Source organism: Pristiophorus japonicus, chromosome X (genome assembly GCF_044704955.1).
Source record: "Pristiophorus japonicus isolate sPriJap1 chromosome X, sPriJap1.hap1, whole genome shotgun sequence".
NCBI lineage: Eukaryota > Metazoa > Chordata > Chondrichthyes > Pristiophoridae > Pristiophorus > Pristiophorus japonicus.
Window position 1 is genome coordinate 20,088,700 of NC_092010.1, and position 16,557 is coordinate 20,105,256.

A 16,557-nucleotide genomic window follows, 5' to 3' on the forward strand; every position below is an offset into this window, starting at 1 on the left:
GTCCCAGCTTCCACAGCTGAGGCAGTGAATTCCACAGATCCACAATCCTCTGAGAAAATAAATTTCTCCTCAACTCAGTTTTAAATGTGCGACCCCTTATTCTAAGATTATGCCCCCTAGTTCTAGTTTCCCCCATCAGTGGAAACATTCTCTCTGCATCCCAGCATCCAGTACATCTGGTATGTATATATATATTTTTATAAACTGTTAAGGTAGACACTACTGTGGGCAAGAGAAGACATTTTCCCCCATTTTCAGTGCACATTAACTTCTCAGACTATTCTTTGGAAGTGAAGCACACTTCAAATCTTCATGAGGCTTCACCTGTTGCTATATGGAACAGTGCAAAGTACATGTGGCTAAAACACACAATGTACAGTTAGTAACTATACACAATATTTTAAACAGAGGCTGAATGTAAAAAGTATCTGAACAAACAAGGAAAAGCCTTGAATTTGTAACTGCACAGGAGTCCAAATCTAGGTCCACTGTTACAATTGGGTTTGGCTTATGGATTTAGCAACTGCATAGATAGGATCAGAGTTTTGTGCTGAAAACCAAGCCCGACGAACACTGCATTAGTGACATCACACACTGAGGCACGTGTTATATGTGACGAAGAAAGGTATACAGAGAGCATGTTTAAGGCCAGCGTAAGGGCTTATCTTGGCACATTCCTTTCAACAAAGCCTACATTCATTGCCGAAGTATGAAGTAGTTACCGAGTACACCAATCATGTCCCTCAGCTCTCGTCTGGTTCTGTAACGAGCACTTTCCTACACACTCCTTTAGGATTTTAGAAAACCTAGATTAAGCCCTCAATTTTTTTTTTTAAAAAGAAAAGTACATCAGGAATAAATTTAACCAAACTCAGTGGTATAGCACATAACAAAGGAAAGAGGTTTCAAAACTAAGGGATGGTTAAAATAACAAGTTATCATTTTAAGGTGCCTCTGTTCTTTAACACAGGTTACACAAATACAGGCACTCACCTCAATTCTTATAGCCCTATTATTTCCCCCCCCCCCCCAATTTTCCCAAAGATTCAGTGCTCCTGAATTTGAACAAATTTGAAATTTTGTCCATGGGATAAATCCTTATCCATTATAAATTATTACACGAGATATGGTGACCTCAAAAGTAGAAGTATCTTCAGACTGTCACCATGTTAGTGATCTCTATGAGAGAGAAGGGCAGGGAACACATTTGAGGATTCGGTCCTCTGGATTAAAAATTAACTGATTTGGGGTTTGCCACATTTGATGATTCACTTACATACAATTCTGGTCGCCATATTATAAAAAGGATATAGAGGCACTGGGAAGGGTTCAAAAAAGATTTACAAGGATGATATCAGAAATGCGAGTTTATACATATCAGGAAAGGATGAGCAGGCTGTGTCTCTTTCTCTTGAAAACAGAAGGCTGAGGGGTAACCTAATAGAGGTCTTTAAAATTATTCAAGGTTTTGATTAGAGTACATAGAGTATTTTTACTTGTGGGGAAGAGCAAAACTAGAGGCTATCAATACAAGATAGTCACCAAGAAATCCAATAGGGAATTCAGAAGAAACTTCTTTACCCAGAGTTGAGAGAATGTGGAACTTACTACCACAGGGAGTGGTTGAAGCGAATAGTATCGATGCATTTAAGGGGAGGCTAGATAAGCAGATCATAGAATCATAGAAATCTACAGCACAGAAGGAGGCCATTTCAGCCCATCGTGTCCGCACCGGCCGACCAAGAGCTATCCAGCCTAATCCCACTTTCCAGCTCTTGGTCTGTAGCCCTGCAAGTTACGGCACTTCAAGTGCACATCCAAGTATTTTTAAAATGTGGTGAGGGTTTCTGCCTCTACCACCCTTTCAGGCAGTGAGTTCCAGACCCCCACTACCCTCAGTGAAGAAATTTTCCCTCATATCTCCTCTAAACCTCCCCCCCAATTACTTTAAATCTATGTCCCCTGGTTGTTGGCCGCTCTGCCAAGGGAAACAGGTCCTTCCTATCCACTCTATCCAGGACCCTCATAATTTTATACCCCTCAATCAGGTCTCCCCTCAGCCTCCTCTGTTCCAAAGAAAACAGACCCAGCATCTCCAATCTTTCCTCATAGCCAAAATTCTCCAGTCCAGGCAACATTCTTATAAATCTCCTCTGCATCCTCTCCAGTGCAATCACATCTTTCCTGTAATGTGGTGACCAGAACTGCACGCAGTACTCCAGCTGAGGGAAAAGGTTAAGCTAATAGTTAGATGGGGAAAGACGGGAGGAGGCTCAAGTGGAGCATAAACGCTGCCATAGTCTGGTTGGGACAAATGGCCTTTTTTCTGTGCTGTATATCCTATGTAATTATATAAATTCTTGCAGCAGAACACTGGTGTGTGTGTGTGTGTGTATATAGGGCTGGTAGGGAGGAAGGAGTCATGGTCAATTCAGCACATTTTGCTAAGAAAATGGGGCAATAAACTGCTTAAGTATCTCTGCTAACTGTGGCTGAATTTTCAATATTCTCAAATAAGCAATTTGCTGCAAGATCTGTACAGTTACTTGAAGATCCACTCATCACCAACGGAGTTTAGAATATTTAGTAACAGAAATTATTACAGCATCTACTGCTCTCCAACATGAGGGTTCAGTGCAATATTTTAAAAATCCTGTCGATACCTCTTCTAGACCTTCTTCTGAAGAGAGACCATCCTGTGTCTCTGGTTTGTTGATTTTGTTCCAGATGTCCTCACCATAGTCGTCCTCACCATAGTCATCCTCTTCAATCACCTCCTGTGAACTTAAGGCTTCACTTCCTGGAAATCAAATCAAACAAACCCCCAACTGTCAGTCAATAGTCACATAAGAAATAGGAGTAGGAGCAGGCCATTTGGCCCCTCGAGCCTGCTCCGCCATTCAATGAGATCATGGCTGATCTTCTACCTCAACTCCACTTTCCTGCCCGCTCCCCATAACCCTTTACTCCCTTATCAAAGATCTGTCTATCTCAATCTTAATAAATTCAATGACCCAGCCTCCACAGCTCTCTGGAGGTAGAGAATTCCAAAGATTCACCACCCTCAAGAAATTCCTCCTCTTCTCCGTTTTAAATGGGTGACCCCTTATTCTGAAACTATGCCCCCTAGTTCTAGTCTCCCCCCCCCCTACCGCCCCTGCCAAGAGGGGAAACATCCTCTCTGCATCTACCCTGTCAAGCTCCTTCAGAATCTCATACATTTCAATAAGATCACCTCAGTCTTCTAAACTCCAATGAGTACAGGCCCAACTTGCTCATTAAAGGCTGCATGCGAATTACGTAAAAGATGGATTCACTACGGATCCAGTCACAAGTAGTAGTATTTTCTGTTACAAAGGCTACAATTTTGCTGGGGTACAGTATAGTATAGTGAACTAGCACAGCAAGGGATTTAGACATGAATGAGCCACACTGCTGGGATGAATAGTCTTTTTCTGCTAGCTGGAAACTTCTTGTGAAATGACCTGGATGCAGTTCCAACTCAAATCTTTAAAAAATTCTTTAAAAAAAAATTGAAAATATGAAAAGATCTGATCCAGGGTCAGTGACACGAAATCTCATTCTTTATTAAGATGGAGTGACACAGTTAATTCAGAAACTAGGGTCCTGAACTTAAGGAATGGTAACTTCGACGGTATGAGACGTGAATTGGCTAGAATATACTGCCAAATGATACTTAAATGGTTGACGGTGGATAGGCAATGGCAAACATTTAAAGATCACATGGATGAACTTCAACAATTGTACATCCCTGTCTGGAGTAAAAGTAAAACGGGGAAAGTGGCTCAACCGTGGTTAACAAGGGAAATTAAGGATCGTGTTAAATCCAAGGAAAAGACATAAAAATTGGCCAGAAAAAGCAGCAAACCTGAGGACTGGGAGAAATTTAGAATTCAGCAGAGGAGGACAAAGGGTTTAATTAAGAGGCGGAAAATAGAGTACGAGAGGAAGCTTGCCGGGAACATAAAAACTGACTGCAAAAGCTTCGATAGATATGTGAAGAGAAAAAGATTAGTGAAGACAAACGTAGGTCCCTTGCAGTCGGATTCAGGTGAATTTATAATGGGGAACAAAGAAATGGCAGACCAATTGAACAAATACTTTGGTTCTGTCTTCACTAAGGAAGACACAAATAACCTTCTGGAAATACTAGGGGACCGAGGGTCTAGTGAAATGGAGGAACTGAAGGATATCCTTTTGGTGGGAAATTGATGGGATTGAAGGCCGATAAATCCCCGGGGCCTGATAGTCTGCATCCCAGAGTACTTAAGTGGCCCTCGAAATAGTGGATGCATTGGTGATCATTTTCCAACAGTCTTTCGACTCTGGATCAGTTCCTATGGACTGGAGGGTAGCTAATGTAACACCACTTTTTTAAAAAAAGGAGGGAGAGAAAACGGGTAATTATAGACCGGTTAGCCTGACATCAGTAGTGGGGAAAATGTTGGAATCAATCATTAAGGATGAAATAGCAGCGCATTTGGAAAGCAGTGACAGGATCAGTCCAAGTCAGCATGGATTTATGAAAGGGAAATCATGCTTGACGAATCTGCTGGAATTTTTTTTGAGGATGTAACTAGCAGAGTGGACAAGAGAGAACCAGTGGATGTGGTGTATTTGGACTTTCAAAAGGCTTTTGACGAGGTCCCACACAAGAGCACAAGAGACTGGTGTGCAAAATCAAAGCACATGGCATTGGGGGTAATGTACTGACGTGGATAGAGAACTGGTTGGAAGACAGGAAGCAGAGAGTCGGGATAAACGGGTCCTTTTCAGAATGGCAGGCAGTGACTAGTGAAGTGCCGCAGGGCTCAGTGCTGGGACCCCAGCTATTTACAATATACATCAATGATTTAGATGAAGGAATTGAGTGTGCTATCTCCAAGTTTGCAGATGACACTAAACTGGGTGGTGTTGTGAGCTGTGAGGCGGACGCTAAGGGCTGCAGGGTGACTTGGACAGGTTAGGTGAGTGGGCAAATGCATGGCAGATGCAGTATAATGTGGATAAATGTGAGGTTATCCACTGTGGGCAAAAACATGAAGGCAGAATATCTGAATAGCGGCAGATTAGGAAAAGGGGAGGTGCAACGAGACCTGGGTGTCATGGTTCATCAGTCATTGAAAGTTGGCATGCAGGTACAGCAGGCGGTGAAGGCAAATGGTATGTTGGCCTTCATAGCTAGGGGATTTGAGTTTTGGAGCAGGGAGGCCTTAGTGAGGCCTCACCTGGAATATTGTGTTCAGTTTTGGTCTCCTAATCTGAGGAAGGACGTTCTTGCTATTGAGGGAGTGCAGCGAAGGTTCACCAGACTGATTCCAGGGATGGCAGGACTGACATATGAGGAGAGGCTGGATCAACTGGGCCTTTATACATTGGAGTTTAGAAGGATGGGAGGGGATCTCAGAAACGGATAAGATTCTGACGGGACTGGACAGGTTAGATGCGTGAAGAATATTCCCGATGATGGGGAAGTCCAGAACCAGGGGACAGAGTCTTAGGATAAGGGGTAGGCCATTTAGGACTGAGATGAGGAGAAACTTCTTCACTCAGAGTTGTTAACCTGTGGAATTCCCTGCCGCAGAAAGTTGTTGATGCCAGTTCATTGGATATATTCAAGAGGGAGTTAGATATGGTCCTTGAAGCTAAAGGAATCAAGGGGTATGGAGAGAAAGCAGGAAAGGGGTACTGAGGTGAATGATCAGCCATGATCTTATTGAATGGTGATGCAGGCTCGAAGGGCTGAATGGCCTACTCCTGCACCTATTTTCTATGTTTCATGTCCCATTGGTAGACAGCAACGTTTGATTGGTCCCCACTAACCATTGCTATATTAGATGGTTACCAGGCACAATCCCTGCACTCTTGGCACAAGTCTTCAAACAGCCTTCCAAATCCCCCAAACCCCCTCTCCCACCCCAATGGGAGATATACAGGGGAAGGAGAAAAACAGAAAGAGAGGTGACCCGAGAGATAGGGAGAGATTAATTAGAAAGTGGCAGACAAGCAGAAACAAGAGACAGAGTAATATTTTAAATATTTGACAGAAGTCTTGAGCCTATAAACAAACTCAAATTGGGGTACCTTCTACCTTCTCCCTTCTCTCTCTCTCCTGTCCAGTCTGCCATTCATATGGCTGAGGAAAAGAAGTAACCTTAGTACACAGTTGGTTGAAAGGAAAAGAGACCTGTAAAAATCTACTGCCGCTCTGCATAATTCTGGGCAAGTGGGAGATACCGGTCTATTTTTTGGAATGTCAGCCCAATAATGTATAAAAATGGCCTTTCATATAAACGCTGTTTATATGGTTACAGACAGACAGAGGTATACCTTCCAGTTCCAATATACTCTCATTGTTGGCTGGAAGCTCCTCAGTTTGATTTTCAGGTTCCTGAGTCAGACTATTCTCTTCCTCAGTCTGCACGCTTTGGTCTTTCAACAACATTTCATCCAAGGTTTTCAACTCTTCCGAAATCTTTTCTACTTTGCGTTTGGTGTCAGCTAAAGGCAATGTTGGGGGAGGCGGGGAGAAAAACAAGTCAACTGCACAGAAATCATTACAAAAACATTATTTTCATAAACAGCACTCGAGGCCTAGAATGGACCTCGGGGCCTCCAGGGTTAAAGTAATTGGGTGCCAGACCACAACCTCAGGCTGGAACAGGATTGTACATGTAGAGATGTAGAGAAGACCAACTAATAAATGAGTCACTGTGAAAGCAATCCAGTCAGTAACAAGTTTATCCTGCGTCGAAATGCACTAACAATACAAGTTAAACACTTACAATGCAAATTGTCAGTTACAAATCAAAACAAATTTGCACTTACCATTAAATATTAATAAAGCAAGATTGAGCGTTTGTGTGGCTACAGCAATTACACTGAGCTAGCATTGCTTACAGAGCAGAATATCTACCTAAATACTGACAATTTGTATCATATCAGCAGACAAGATGGCCAGGCTTTCTGCAGAGATTGCAAATACTTCTCAGCTTAAACAGTTCTTAATCCCTACAAGCACTAGTTTTCCATTTTAACGAGACACACAGACAAGCAAAGGTCAGGATGCTCTAAAAATCTAGAATTACATAACTAGCAGCTTTTAATTTGGTGCAATTGTACATATAAATCCTTGGGCACAGCAGATAGCACTTCAATTTTGTAAGCAAAAAATGACTGCGGATCAAATGGAATTCTTTAATTCTATAAATGGAAGTAAAGGAGGGCCTGTTGTAAGCAGACCTTATGGCTTGAGGCAATGCCATGATCCCAGGGTACTTCAGCAGCAGTGTATGCTGCTCAATATTTACATTTTAAAAAAATGCAATTTTTAAATTAACAAGTTATTCTTTTTACCACCCCCATATTGTGGAATTTAGATCATTCTGCTCCAGATAAATGTCTGTTTATTTTAATTTGGCTACCCTTTCTATTCTAAGCTCCCAATACTAACCAAATGTTTTCCTCAAAGACCAAAGGCTATTCAAATATTTGATTGTTAAATGTAAAAATGAAAATTCCAGTGGCACAGTATAGTACTGGCTGGCTTGCCCAATTGCAGCACATTGCAATGCGGGTAAGGCTTGGTTCTACTTGATAGAAATATATCAAAACAGACAGGCTCAGTTAACTACCAATTCTCACTCCCCATGGCGGACCTAGATTATGGCCCAGAATGTCAATGTCCAGCAGAAAAAACAAACAGTGCATAATTCCTTTTTGCAAGATTGATTTAGTATTGATGAGACAGTGAGAAAGTGAAAAGGTAGAAGGAACTGGATATACAACACAAAATAAAACAAGCTGGTCCAGTGACAGTGGAGGGCAGTCTGACTGCCAAGTGAACACATGCACATGATATTTGTGGTTGAAAATGGACATTCTAATAAGCTGCTGTCTTACTCAGCTACTGATCAAAAGTTTGAAGTCTTAATTTCACCATTATAAGTCAGTTCTGAAATTCAGACCAAGCTTTTGTCTTGTTTCAATACATCAATGAATCAATTTATAAATATATTATGGTCGGACATTGAAATTAATTCCAAGAACAGTGATTTGGACCTTTTGAGTAGGCAAGTGCAGAGATGAAGCATTCAGCATAAAAAAAACTCCTCACTCAACTTCATTTTTTGTTTTTAATATCTATAATATATTTTTTTTAAAGTATTCTTTTCACTATCCTGCAAAACCCAACTCTTCAGACCTGTTCAGCTGATATCAGTGACCAGACCTGCCAGCAAACAGCACCACTGGGAATAATGTGGACTGGCATCACATCTGCTCCTTGATGCAGAATCAATAGACAGCCATGCTCGGAAGAGATAAAAAAAGGGAAGGTCAGAGCATCCAACTGAGGGATCATCATCATCATAGGCAGTCCCTCGAAATCGAGGAAGACTTGCTTCCACTCTTAAAATGAGTCCTTAGGTAGCTGAACAGTCTAATACGAGAACCACAGTCCAAGGGAAAGGATGGGTGGGACAGGTTTGCCGCACTTGATTTCTGCATACTCTCGGCGATGAGACTCGAGGTGCTCGGCGCCCTCCCGAATGCACTTCCTCCACTTCGGGCTGTCTTTGGCCAGGGACTCCTACGTGTCAGTGGGGATGTTGCACTTTTTCAGGGAAGCTTTGAGGGTGTCCTTGTAACGTTTCCTCTGCCCACCTTTGACTCGTTTGCCGTGTAGGAGTTCCGAGTAGAGCGCTTGCTTTGGGAGTCTCGTGTCTGTCATGCGAACAATGTGGCCCGCCCAGCGGAGTTGATCAAGTGTGGTCAGTGCTTCCATGCTGGGGATGTTAGCCTGGTCGAGGACGGCAACGTTGGTGCATCTGTCCTCCCAGGGGATTTGTAGGATCTTGCGGAGGCATCGTTGGTGGTATTTCTCCAGCGACTTGGTGTCTACTGTACACGGTCCATAAACGCCAATACTGAAAGCAAAAAATATTGACACCCGAGACTTCCACAAGTTGGGTGTTTTGTTTTTTTTCTTTAAACTTCATTGAGGGAGGGGAGGGGGAAAGAAAGGAAAGGAAGTATTTCATACTAAATACATGTCCCATACACTCACCATCTCATTTAATGTTGCTTCATTGCCTACAGATTGGGCGCAAACCGTCATTACTGCCCAATTGCTGTTCACTACAACAGTTTCCCCTTTGCTTCCAAAGTTGCAAGCACAAAGCATTACTGTAGGATATATCAAAAGGTCTAAAATTCACAGAGTGGCCACAGCTTTATTTCAGAAACAGCCATTACAAGCACACCTTCACAAGGAAATATAATACAGCTTATAAAATACTGGTGTGTACGAGGTAGTCCACCCTTGTTGGATTGAAGGTATTAAAATTTCAGTACTTACACACTTGGGCCTTGACATACTCAACATACTGCTCTGGACTGAGGGCAGGTTGACATTGAATTGGTTGAGGCTTGGAAACAATAGTGGGACGCAAGTAAGGGTGGTGGCAGATCCGAGTGGTGTGCACCGTTAGCACATAATTACATGACTGAGGCTCATCCACTCGAGCTATGTAGTCTCCTGATCCTTCCTCACACATAAACTATTAAAAATACAATAAATAAATAGTAATATTTATTAGTAAAATTAATGTCACATAAACAGTACATTTACCCAAGCAACCCCTCTCAATCAATAACCCCCTCTCCTTCAAAGCAATTCAACATTTCAGGGTTTTCCCCAAACTCCAGTGAGCTGATCCAGATATGGTCCCAGGCACAGCAAGGAGCAGCTCCATATAGAAACCTGGAATTCTGGGGCTGGGATTGGTTGGATGTCAACTTGGGAGACACCTGGGCAAGGGAGTGTCAGTACTGGCTGAATACGCAGTTATGCCCAGCCAATACTGACCTTTCCTGGCTCCGATGGCTCGGAATCAATGGCCAGATTTCACAATGGAGCTGTTCTTGCAATCTAAAATCACAGCGATTCGCTGTTTGTGCTGGGGAGTCAAGCAACAGTGACAATTTTCATTAGCACCTACAAACATCAGCATTTAATAGTAGTGCAGAAAATAAATCATCCTTTGTCTCTGTATTTTGATTGTAGGAGACACACATCACCAAGGTGAAAGAATGCAGGTGGTTTGGTGTCCAGTCGGCATTTCTGTACACTGCGGAAAGCTCAACCAGCATGAAGATGCAGGAGCACAAATCAGATGCTTTTTGAATGAGTTATGGACAATATTGGGCATCTTTTGGGAGGGAAGCATGGCCAACAAAAAAATGAACCAAGTTTTAACAAAATTTAATCCAGAGGCACGATGACAAAAGCTCCAAACGCGGACAGTTGTTCCATCGAGATCCTGTTGGCATCAAAACAACATCTGTTGCTTCTTTCACACAGCATACCAATTACCCAAAGGGATCTATTTGTTGAAGGGAAGGAGGAGCAAGGGGCAAAAGATAGATGGATGCATTAAAGCTAATCACAAGATATCAATGTCTAGTCACGTTCTTTAAGTAGACTTCACTATACAATGCATATTTAGATTAAAGAAATTGTGGCGCAGGCTGGTCAAGTCTCCTTCATTTGGTTTAAAAATGGGTCTCATTTCACGCATCACTTCAAAATAAATATAACACCATGGGGCTGGATTTTTGGTTGTCCAACGCCTCAGTTAGCAGCCAGAGGGGGCGTTAATGGGAGCGTTAGAGCTTAGCAACTGGGAGTGCAGCGTTTAGTGCCCCGACGGAAAATTAATTCGCGGCTCACCGGGGGCGCAAACCATTAGCGCCCGGCTGCTGACGATCGCTCCAATCAGGACGTCGTCCTGGTGCAATGCCAACACTTGCAACCCGGTCGCTAAATTCTGTGCGTGCGCCTTATTTAGCGCCCGCCAATAACAACATCTGGAAAAAGTCGGTCCAGGCTTGCAGAAAACAGAGTTGGGATAAATGGACCATTTTCTGGTTGGCAAACAGTGACTAGTGAGGTGCCGCAGGGATCAGTGCTGGGTCCTCAACTTTTTATAATCTTTATTAATGACTTGGATGAAGGGACAGTGTGTAATGTAGCCAAGTTTGCTGATGATACAAAGATGGGTGGGAAAGCAAGGTGTGAAGAAGACACAAAGAATCTTCTAAGGGACATAGACAGGCTAAGTGAATGGGCAAACATTTGGCAGATGGAGTATAATGTGGGGAAATGTGGGGTTATCCACTTTGGCAGAAAAAATAAAAAAGCAAATTATTATTTAAATGGGGAAAGATTACAAAGTGCTGCAGTACAGAGAGACCTGGGGGTTCTTGTGCATGAAACACAAAAAGTTAGTATGCAGGTACAGCAACTGATCAGGAAGGCAAATGGAATGCTGGTCTTTATTGCAAGGGGGATAGAGTATAAAAGCAGAAGTCCTGCTACAACTGTACAGGGTATTGGTGAGGCCACACCTGGACTACTGCGTACAGTTTTGGTCTCCATATTTAAGGAAGGATATACTTGCATTGGAGGCTGTTCAGAGAAGGTTCACTAGGTTGATTCCAGAGATGAGGGGGTTGACTTATGAAAATAGATTGAGTAGGTTGGACCTATACTCATTGGAGTTCAGAAGAATGAGGATTGATCTTATCGAAACATATAAGATAATGAGGGAGCTCGACAAGGTGGATGCAGAGAGGATATTTCCACTCATAGGGGAAACTAAAACATGGGGACACAGTCTCAGAATAAGGGGTCACCCATTTAAAACTGAGATGAGGAGGAATTTCTTCTCTGAGGATTGTAAATCTATGGAATTCTCTGCCCCAGAGAGCTGTGGAAGCTGGGTCACTGAATATATTTAAGGTGGAGAGAGACAGATGTTTGAGTGATAAGGGAATAAAGGGTTCTGGGGAGCGGGCAGGGAAGTGGAGCTGAGTCCATGATCAGATCAGCCATATTAAATGGCGGAGCAAGCTCAAGGGGCCTAATGGCCTACTCCTGTTCCTATTTCTTATGTTAACTGGTGGCTACTTAAAGGGATGAGGAAGCGCTTCCCTCGGAGGTCAGTCAGTGCAACGTTTACGCAGAGCACAGTGCGTGAGCGTCTGTATTTGTAGCGGCAGACACACAACAGTTCAGCTTGAGAAAAAGTCATTCTAAAACTTTAATGGGGGCATTACTTGTTCGCCAGCATCGCATACATGCTCTAGCAAGGCACATCAAGAGAGAAGAGCTGTTGACCAGGTCAGGGGCCGAAGGATGAGAGCCCCGAGGCCTTATCCCCACGGCTTTACCGACAGCAGCGCTCATACCTGGACCTGTCCGAGAGCAGTGTGTCAGAAGGCTGCGCTTCCAAAAGAGGGTAAGTTAGAGATATGCCATCTCCTACAACCTCACAGCGGTACCAGGACTGCGCTGTCCATCGGAGTGAAGGTCACGGTGGCACTCACCTTCTATGCCTCCGGCTCCTTCCAGGCTGCATCAGGGGACATATGCAGTGTCTCACAACTCGCAGCACATCGCTGCACCCGCGATGTCACACAGGCTCTCTACACACGCAGAATGGACTTCATTAACTTCCCAATGACCATGGAGAAACAGAATGAGCAAGCATGTCGTTTTGCCAGTATAGCGGACTTCCTGAGGGTTCAAGGAGCAATTGGCTGCACGCACGTGGCCTTGCGAGCACCATTCGAGAATGCAGAGGTCTTCAGAAACAGAAAGATACCACTCCCTAAATGTGCAGCTGGTGTGTGACCACACGCAGCACATCCTCACAGTCAATGCTCGCTATCCTGGAAGCGCACAGGACACCTTTATCCTGCGGGAGAGCACTGTGCCACGACTGTTTCAGCTACCACGGGAAGGCCGAGGCTGGCTGCTCGGGGACAAGGGATATGGCCTGGCCACCTGGCTAATGACCCCCCTCTGCAACCCCACCACAGAACCGGAGGAACGCTACAATGAGAGAGCCCTGCCGCCACCCGCAACATCATCGAGCAGACAATAGGGCTGCTGAAGCAGTGATTCCGATGCCTGGACTGCTCTGGAGGCAGCCTTCAATACTTCCCTCAACAGGTCTCACTATTCATTGTGGTGTGCTGCATGCTGCACAACTTGGCCATCATGAGGGCCCAGGTCTTGCCAGTGGGGATCACAGGCCCACCTCAGGAGGAGGAAGAGGAACAGGAGCCTGGCGAGGCCCTGAATGTCCAGCAAGACGACGAGGACCCGCAGCAGCCACGGAGGAGGCAGTGTGCCAATGTTGGTGGCGGCAGGGCTATTCGGCAGTGGCTCATAAGGGAGCTTAAATGGAGGGAGCTGAGGAATGCAGCTAATAATGACCGCGCATATTGTGCCATGATAATGCCACATCTCCGTAACAAGTCAACAGTCATACACTAGAGGCTGAAGGAGACGGTTAAAATGAGTTTATTTAACACACATTGCTGGGGAAAAAAAAAACCACACCCTCAAATAAATCAACACGGAGCACCAATCCCCTTCAAATTATACAACAGAAGAAGAAAATTGACACCATATGTACATAAGACCCATGGGGACACCCTTCATCAGTGGGTCTTTGCAGACATTTCCCACCCCTCTGCCTCACTCACACCCCCCCACCTCCTTCGCCTACTGCTGATCCTCAATGGTTCCGCAGTGCCGACAACAAGGCCACTTGAGGGCTGCACTGTGTCTGAGGGAGACAGGACAGACGGCCGACGATGACACCCTGGACCAGCTCTGGGCTTGGAAGCCCCGACTGTTGACTGCACCACCTCAGGATGGGCGGCAGCAGTGTGGGATGGCTGGGGTGCAGCCCGTGTCGGGTGCAAAGGCGGACTGGCAGTGGCGGGAGCAGGAATGCTGTCATCGTCAGGAAGGACAGCACCTTCCATTTCCAGCGGCTCACTGCCACTCCCTCTGGGGCGGATCCAGAACAGCAGGAGCAATATGTGCGACCAGAGATTGCTGACCTGCTGCAGCACCGTCTGTGGAGACGACAGAGAGGGTGGCAGCAGACACTGCTTGCATGGCATCACTCGGAGACTGCATAAACGCAGACGGAGCTTCAAACGCTGCAGTCTGAGATTGCATGCCAGCAACCAGTGACTACATGTCATCACGAAGACCTTGCGTCCGTTCGGCCTGTGATGTCATGGCTGCTGCCACGTCAACCATGGCAGACCCCATCACCTCTGGGACCCCACTGTTGCTCGTTGAGGCCGTTTCCCGATTTAGACGGGCAATGATGGCCTCAGTGGACTGCTGAGAGGCATGGGCCTTGCTGGAGGCGGCCTTCGCCATACTCACAACAAGTGCATCCACGCTCTGCGGCACGTCCCCCAATGCACCCATAATCTCACGGTGCATCCCTGGACAGAGCCTCCCAATCCAGGTCCTCATCTGCCTGACTGTGAGCAGGACTCCCAAGCAGTTGGGGAGGGGGCATCGCTATTTTGGAGATACATGTTATAAAGCATGTGGGATCAAGGGTCAGGGCTGCCACAGAAAACCGGCATCTCATTCACAAACTATCACTGTCGAGCGGGGGCTCTGCCTCTCCGGCCACCACTGCTCCGACTGGTACGCCCATGAGGGCCGACACTCATTCCTTGACCGCAGTGACGTCCTGGAGGTCTGGTTCCCCTTCTCCCGTCCGCTCCCGCTCGCACCTGTTATGGGCGAGCTTGCCCTGCAATGAGCAAAACAAGACATGTCTGCAGTAAGTGACTCGCTACTGATGTCGCGAGATGTGAATGTCTGCATCTCAGCCTGCGTGGCAGCTCACATTCGATGTGTAAAAGGTGGGGTCTGGGCACAAGGAGCTATGAGTAAGTATGAGGCTGAAGGCCTGTGACCGCATATGGAGAGTTAAAAGGTGTTGTTGGTGTCCTCAGGCCGAGTCAGGAACTAGAAGGCGAGAGACGCTTCGATGGACGGAGCATATCTGGGGAGGCGATACAGAGGGTGTGTACAGCAACGAGGAGCATGGCCTGGCACACATAGAGAAGGTGTGGGCAGTGTGAAGCAGTGAGGCTCACATGAAGGCATTGCAAGATTGATGTAAAGGGTACTCGCCCCGACAACCCTAATCAGGTCATTGAATTTCTTGCGACATTGAGTCATGGTCCTCTGCACCGTGTCGCGGGCAGAAACGTGCTGCGCGACCTCCCTCCACACACTCCTAAGTGCTCTGGGGGCTGGCCTTCGTCCCCCTCCAGGCAGCAGGGCATGTTAGCGCCATTCCACAGCCTCCAGCAGCGCCTCAAGGGCCGCGGCCAAGAAGCGGTGCGCTCATTGTCTGGCTGCCTGCGCATCCATCCTCCCGCTCTCAGGTCAGTATGAAGCTGGAGCTACGCATGCGCATACTTGCTTTGCCACGCCTTTACCAGTCGGTTTTTCCCGGGATCTGAATTGGAGTTCCGCGCATGCGCAATGTGTCTGCAAAATTTAGCGGCCAAGCTTTCATTCGCGCCCCCCCCCTCCCAGCTCTGGTGTGCAACGGCTGATTTAGCGCCCGTCAGCTCTTCGACCAATTCTGATGAATTTCTGGCTGGGAGGCACAAACTTTCAAGGCGCTAAAAGTACCGCTCCGGCTGGATTAACACCGCAACAGAGGCACGACCAAATTTCTCCCCCCCCCCACCCCCCCACCCCCCCCCCATCTGTTTAAAGGGTTGGTGTTTTTTTTTCACTCCAATTATAAATCTTTCATTTTTCCCCCCTCAACATTTGCAGCACTTTTAGACAGCGTGTGCTACAGGCATGCATGCATTTAGTGACACCATGTGGCGAATTTAGATATAGCATTACAAAAAAAACTAGCACTGCCCTGTCGGAAATGGAAAAATGCAGACAGTTCGATGAAGCTACATCCATTATGTTAATGTTACAGCTCTAGTACGCCAGTCTTGGGTCTCCTAGTTACTCCAAGACCATCTTAAACCAATCTCTATCAGATTTAGTTTTGCTCATTTGATGCATTAAGCCAGCTATTAATCCACAATGACATGCACCACCTTACACAAGTTGTGGTTAGATGAGTTTTCTGGAGTCTCACGGTGATTACGCCATTGGTATATGTTTGTGTTTTTGCTCCACTCCCTATGGGTCTCCACCCACAAGGGAAGGCAAACAAGAGTACAAACATACACAAACAGCAGGATACTGGGGATTTTTACTGCACAAGGGAGTATTATGCATAAGGCCAGATTGCCTCAATATTGAACAGTTAGAGATGGGTCAGCATACAGGGAAGCCTTTCATCTTGAGGCCTTGGCTGGAACCCAGCGAGAATGCTGAACTGAAAGTCTCCACTGCCAGCTCGAATGGCCTGAAAAGAAACGAGTTTGAGCAGTCTACTGCACAATGCTCAACTCAAGCGTGCCACAACACCAGCTAATGTGAAAAACATTTAAGTGATTTATTCTTGGGATGTGGGTGACACTGCCAAGACAGCATTTATTCCCCATCCATAGTTGCCCTGAGGGCATTATGAGTCAACCAGTGTCACACGCAGGCTGGACTGGGTCGGGAAAGTTCCCTTCCCTAAAGGACGCTAGTGAACCAGTTGGGTTTTTATAGCCATC

At 45.7% G+C, this 16,557-nt stretch overlaps 1 protein-coding gene across 3 annotated transcripts in view; it reads right to left on the reverse strand.

Annotated features, from left to right (window-relative positions):
• The window catches only part of os9 (OS9 endoplasmic reticulum lectin), a 73,853-nt gene that overhangs the window by 28,437 nt on the left and 28,859 nt on the right, over positions 1 to 16,557 (reverse strand). For all 3 annotated transcript variants that reach the window (XM_070869443.1, XM_070869444.1, XM_070869442.1), the window contains exons 6-8: positions 9,380 to 9,581; positions 6,352 to 6,522; positions 2,664 to 2,800 (exon numbers count right to left, since the gene is read on the reverse strand). In XM_070869443.1, coding sequence (XP_070725544.1) covers positions 2,664 to 2,800; positions 6,352 to 6,522; positions 9,380 to 9,581 — 510 coding nt within the window. The remainder of the gene's footprint in view (positions 1 to 2,663; positions 2,801 to 6,351; positions 6,523 to 9,379; positions 9,582 to 16,557) is intronic.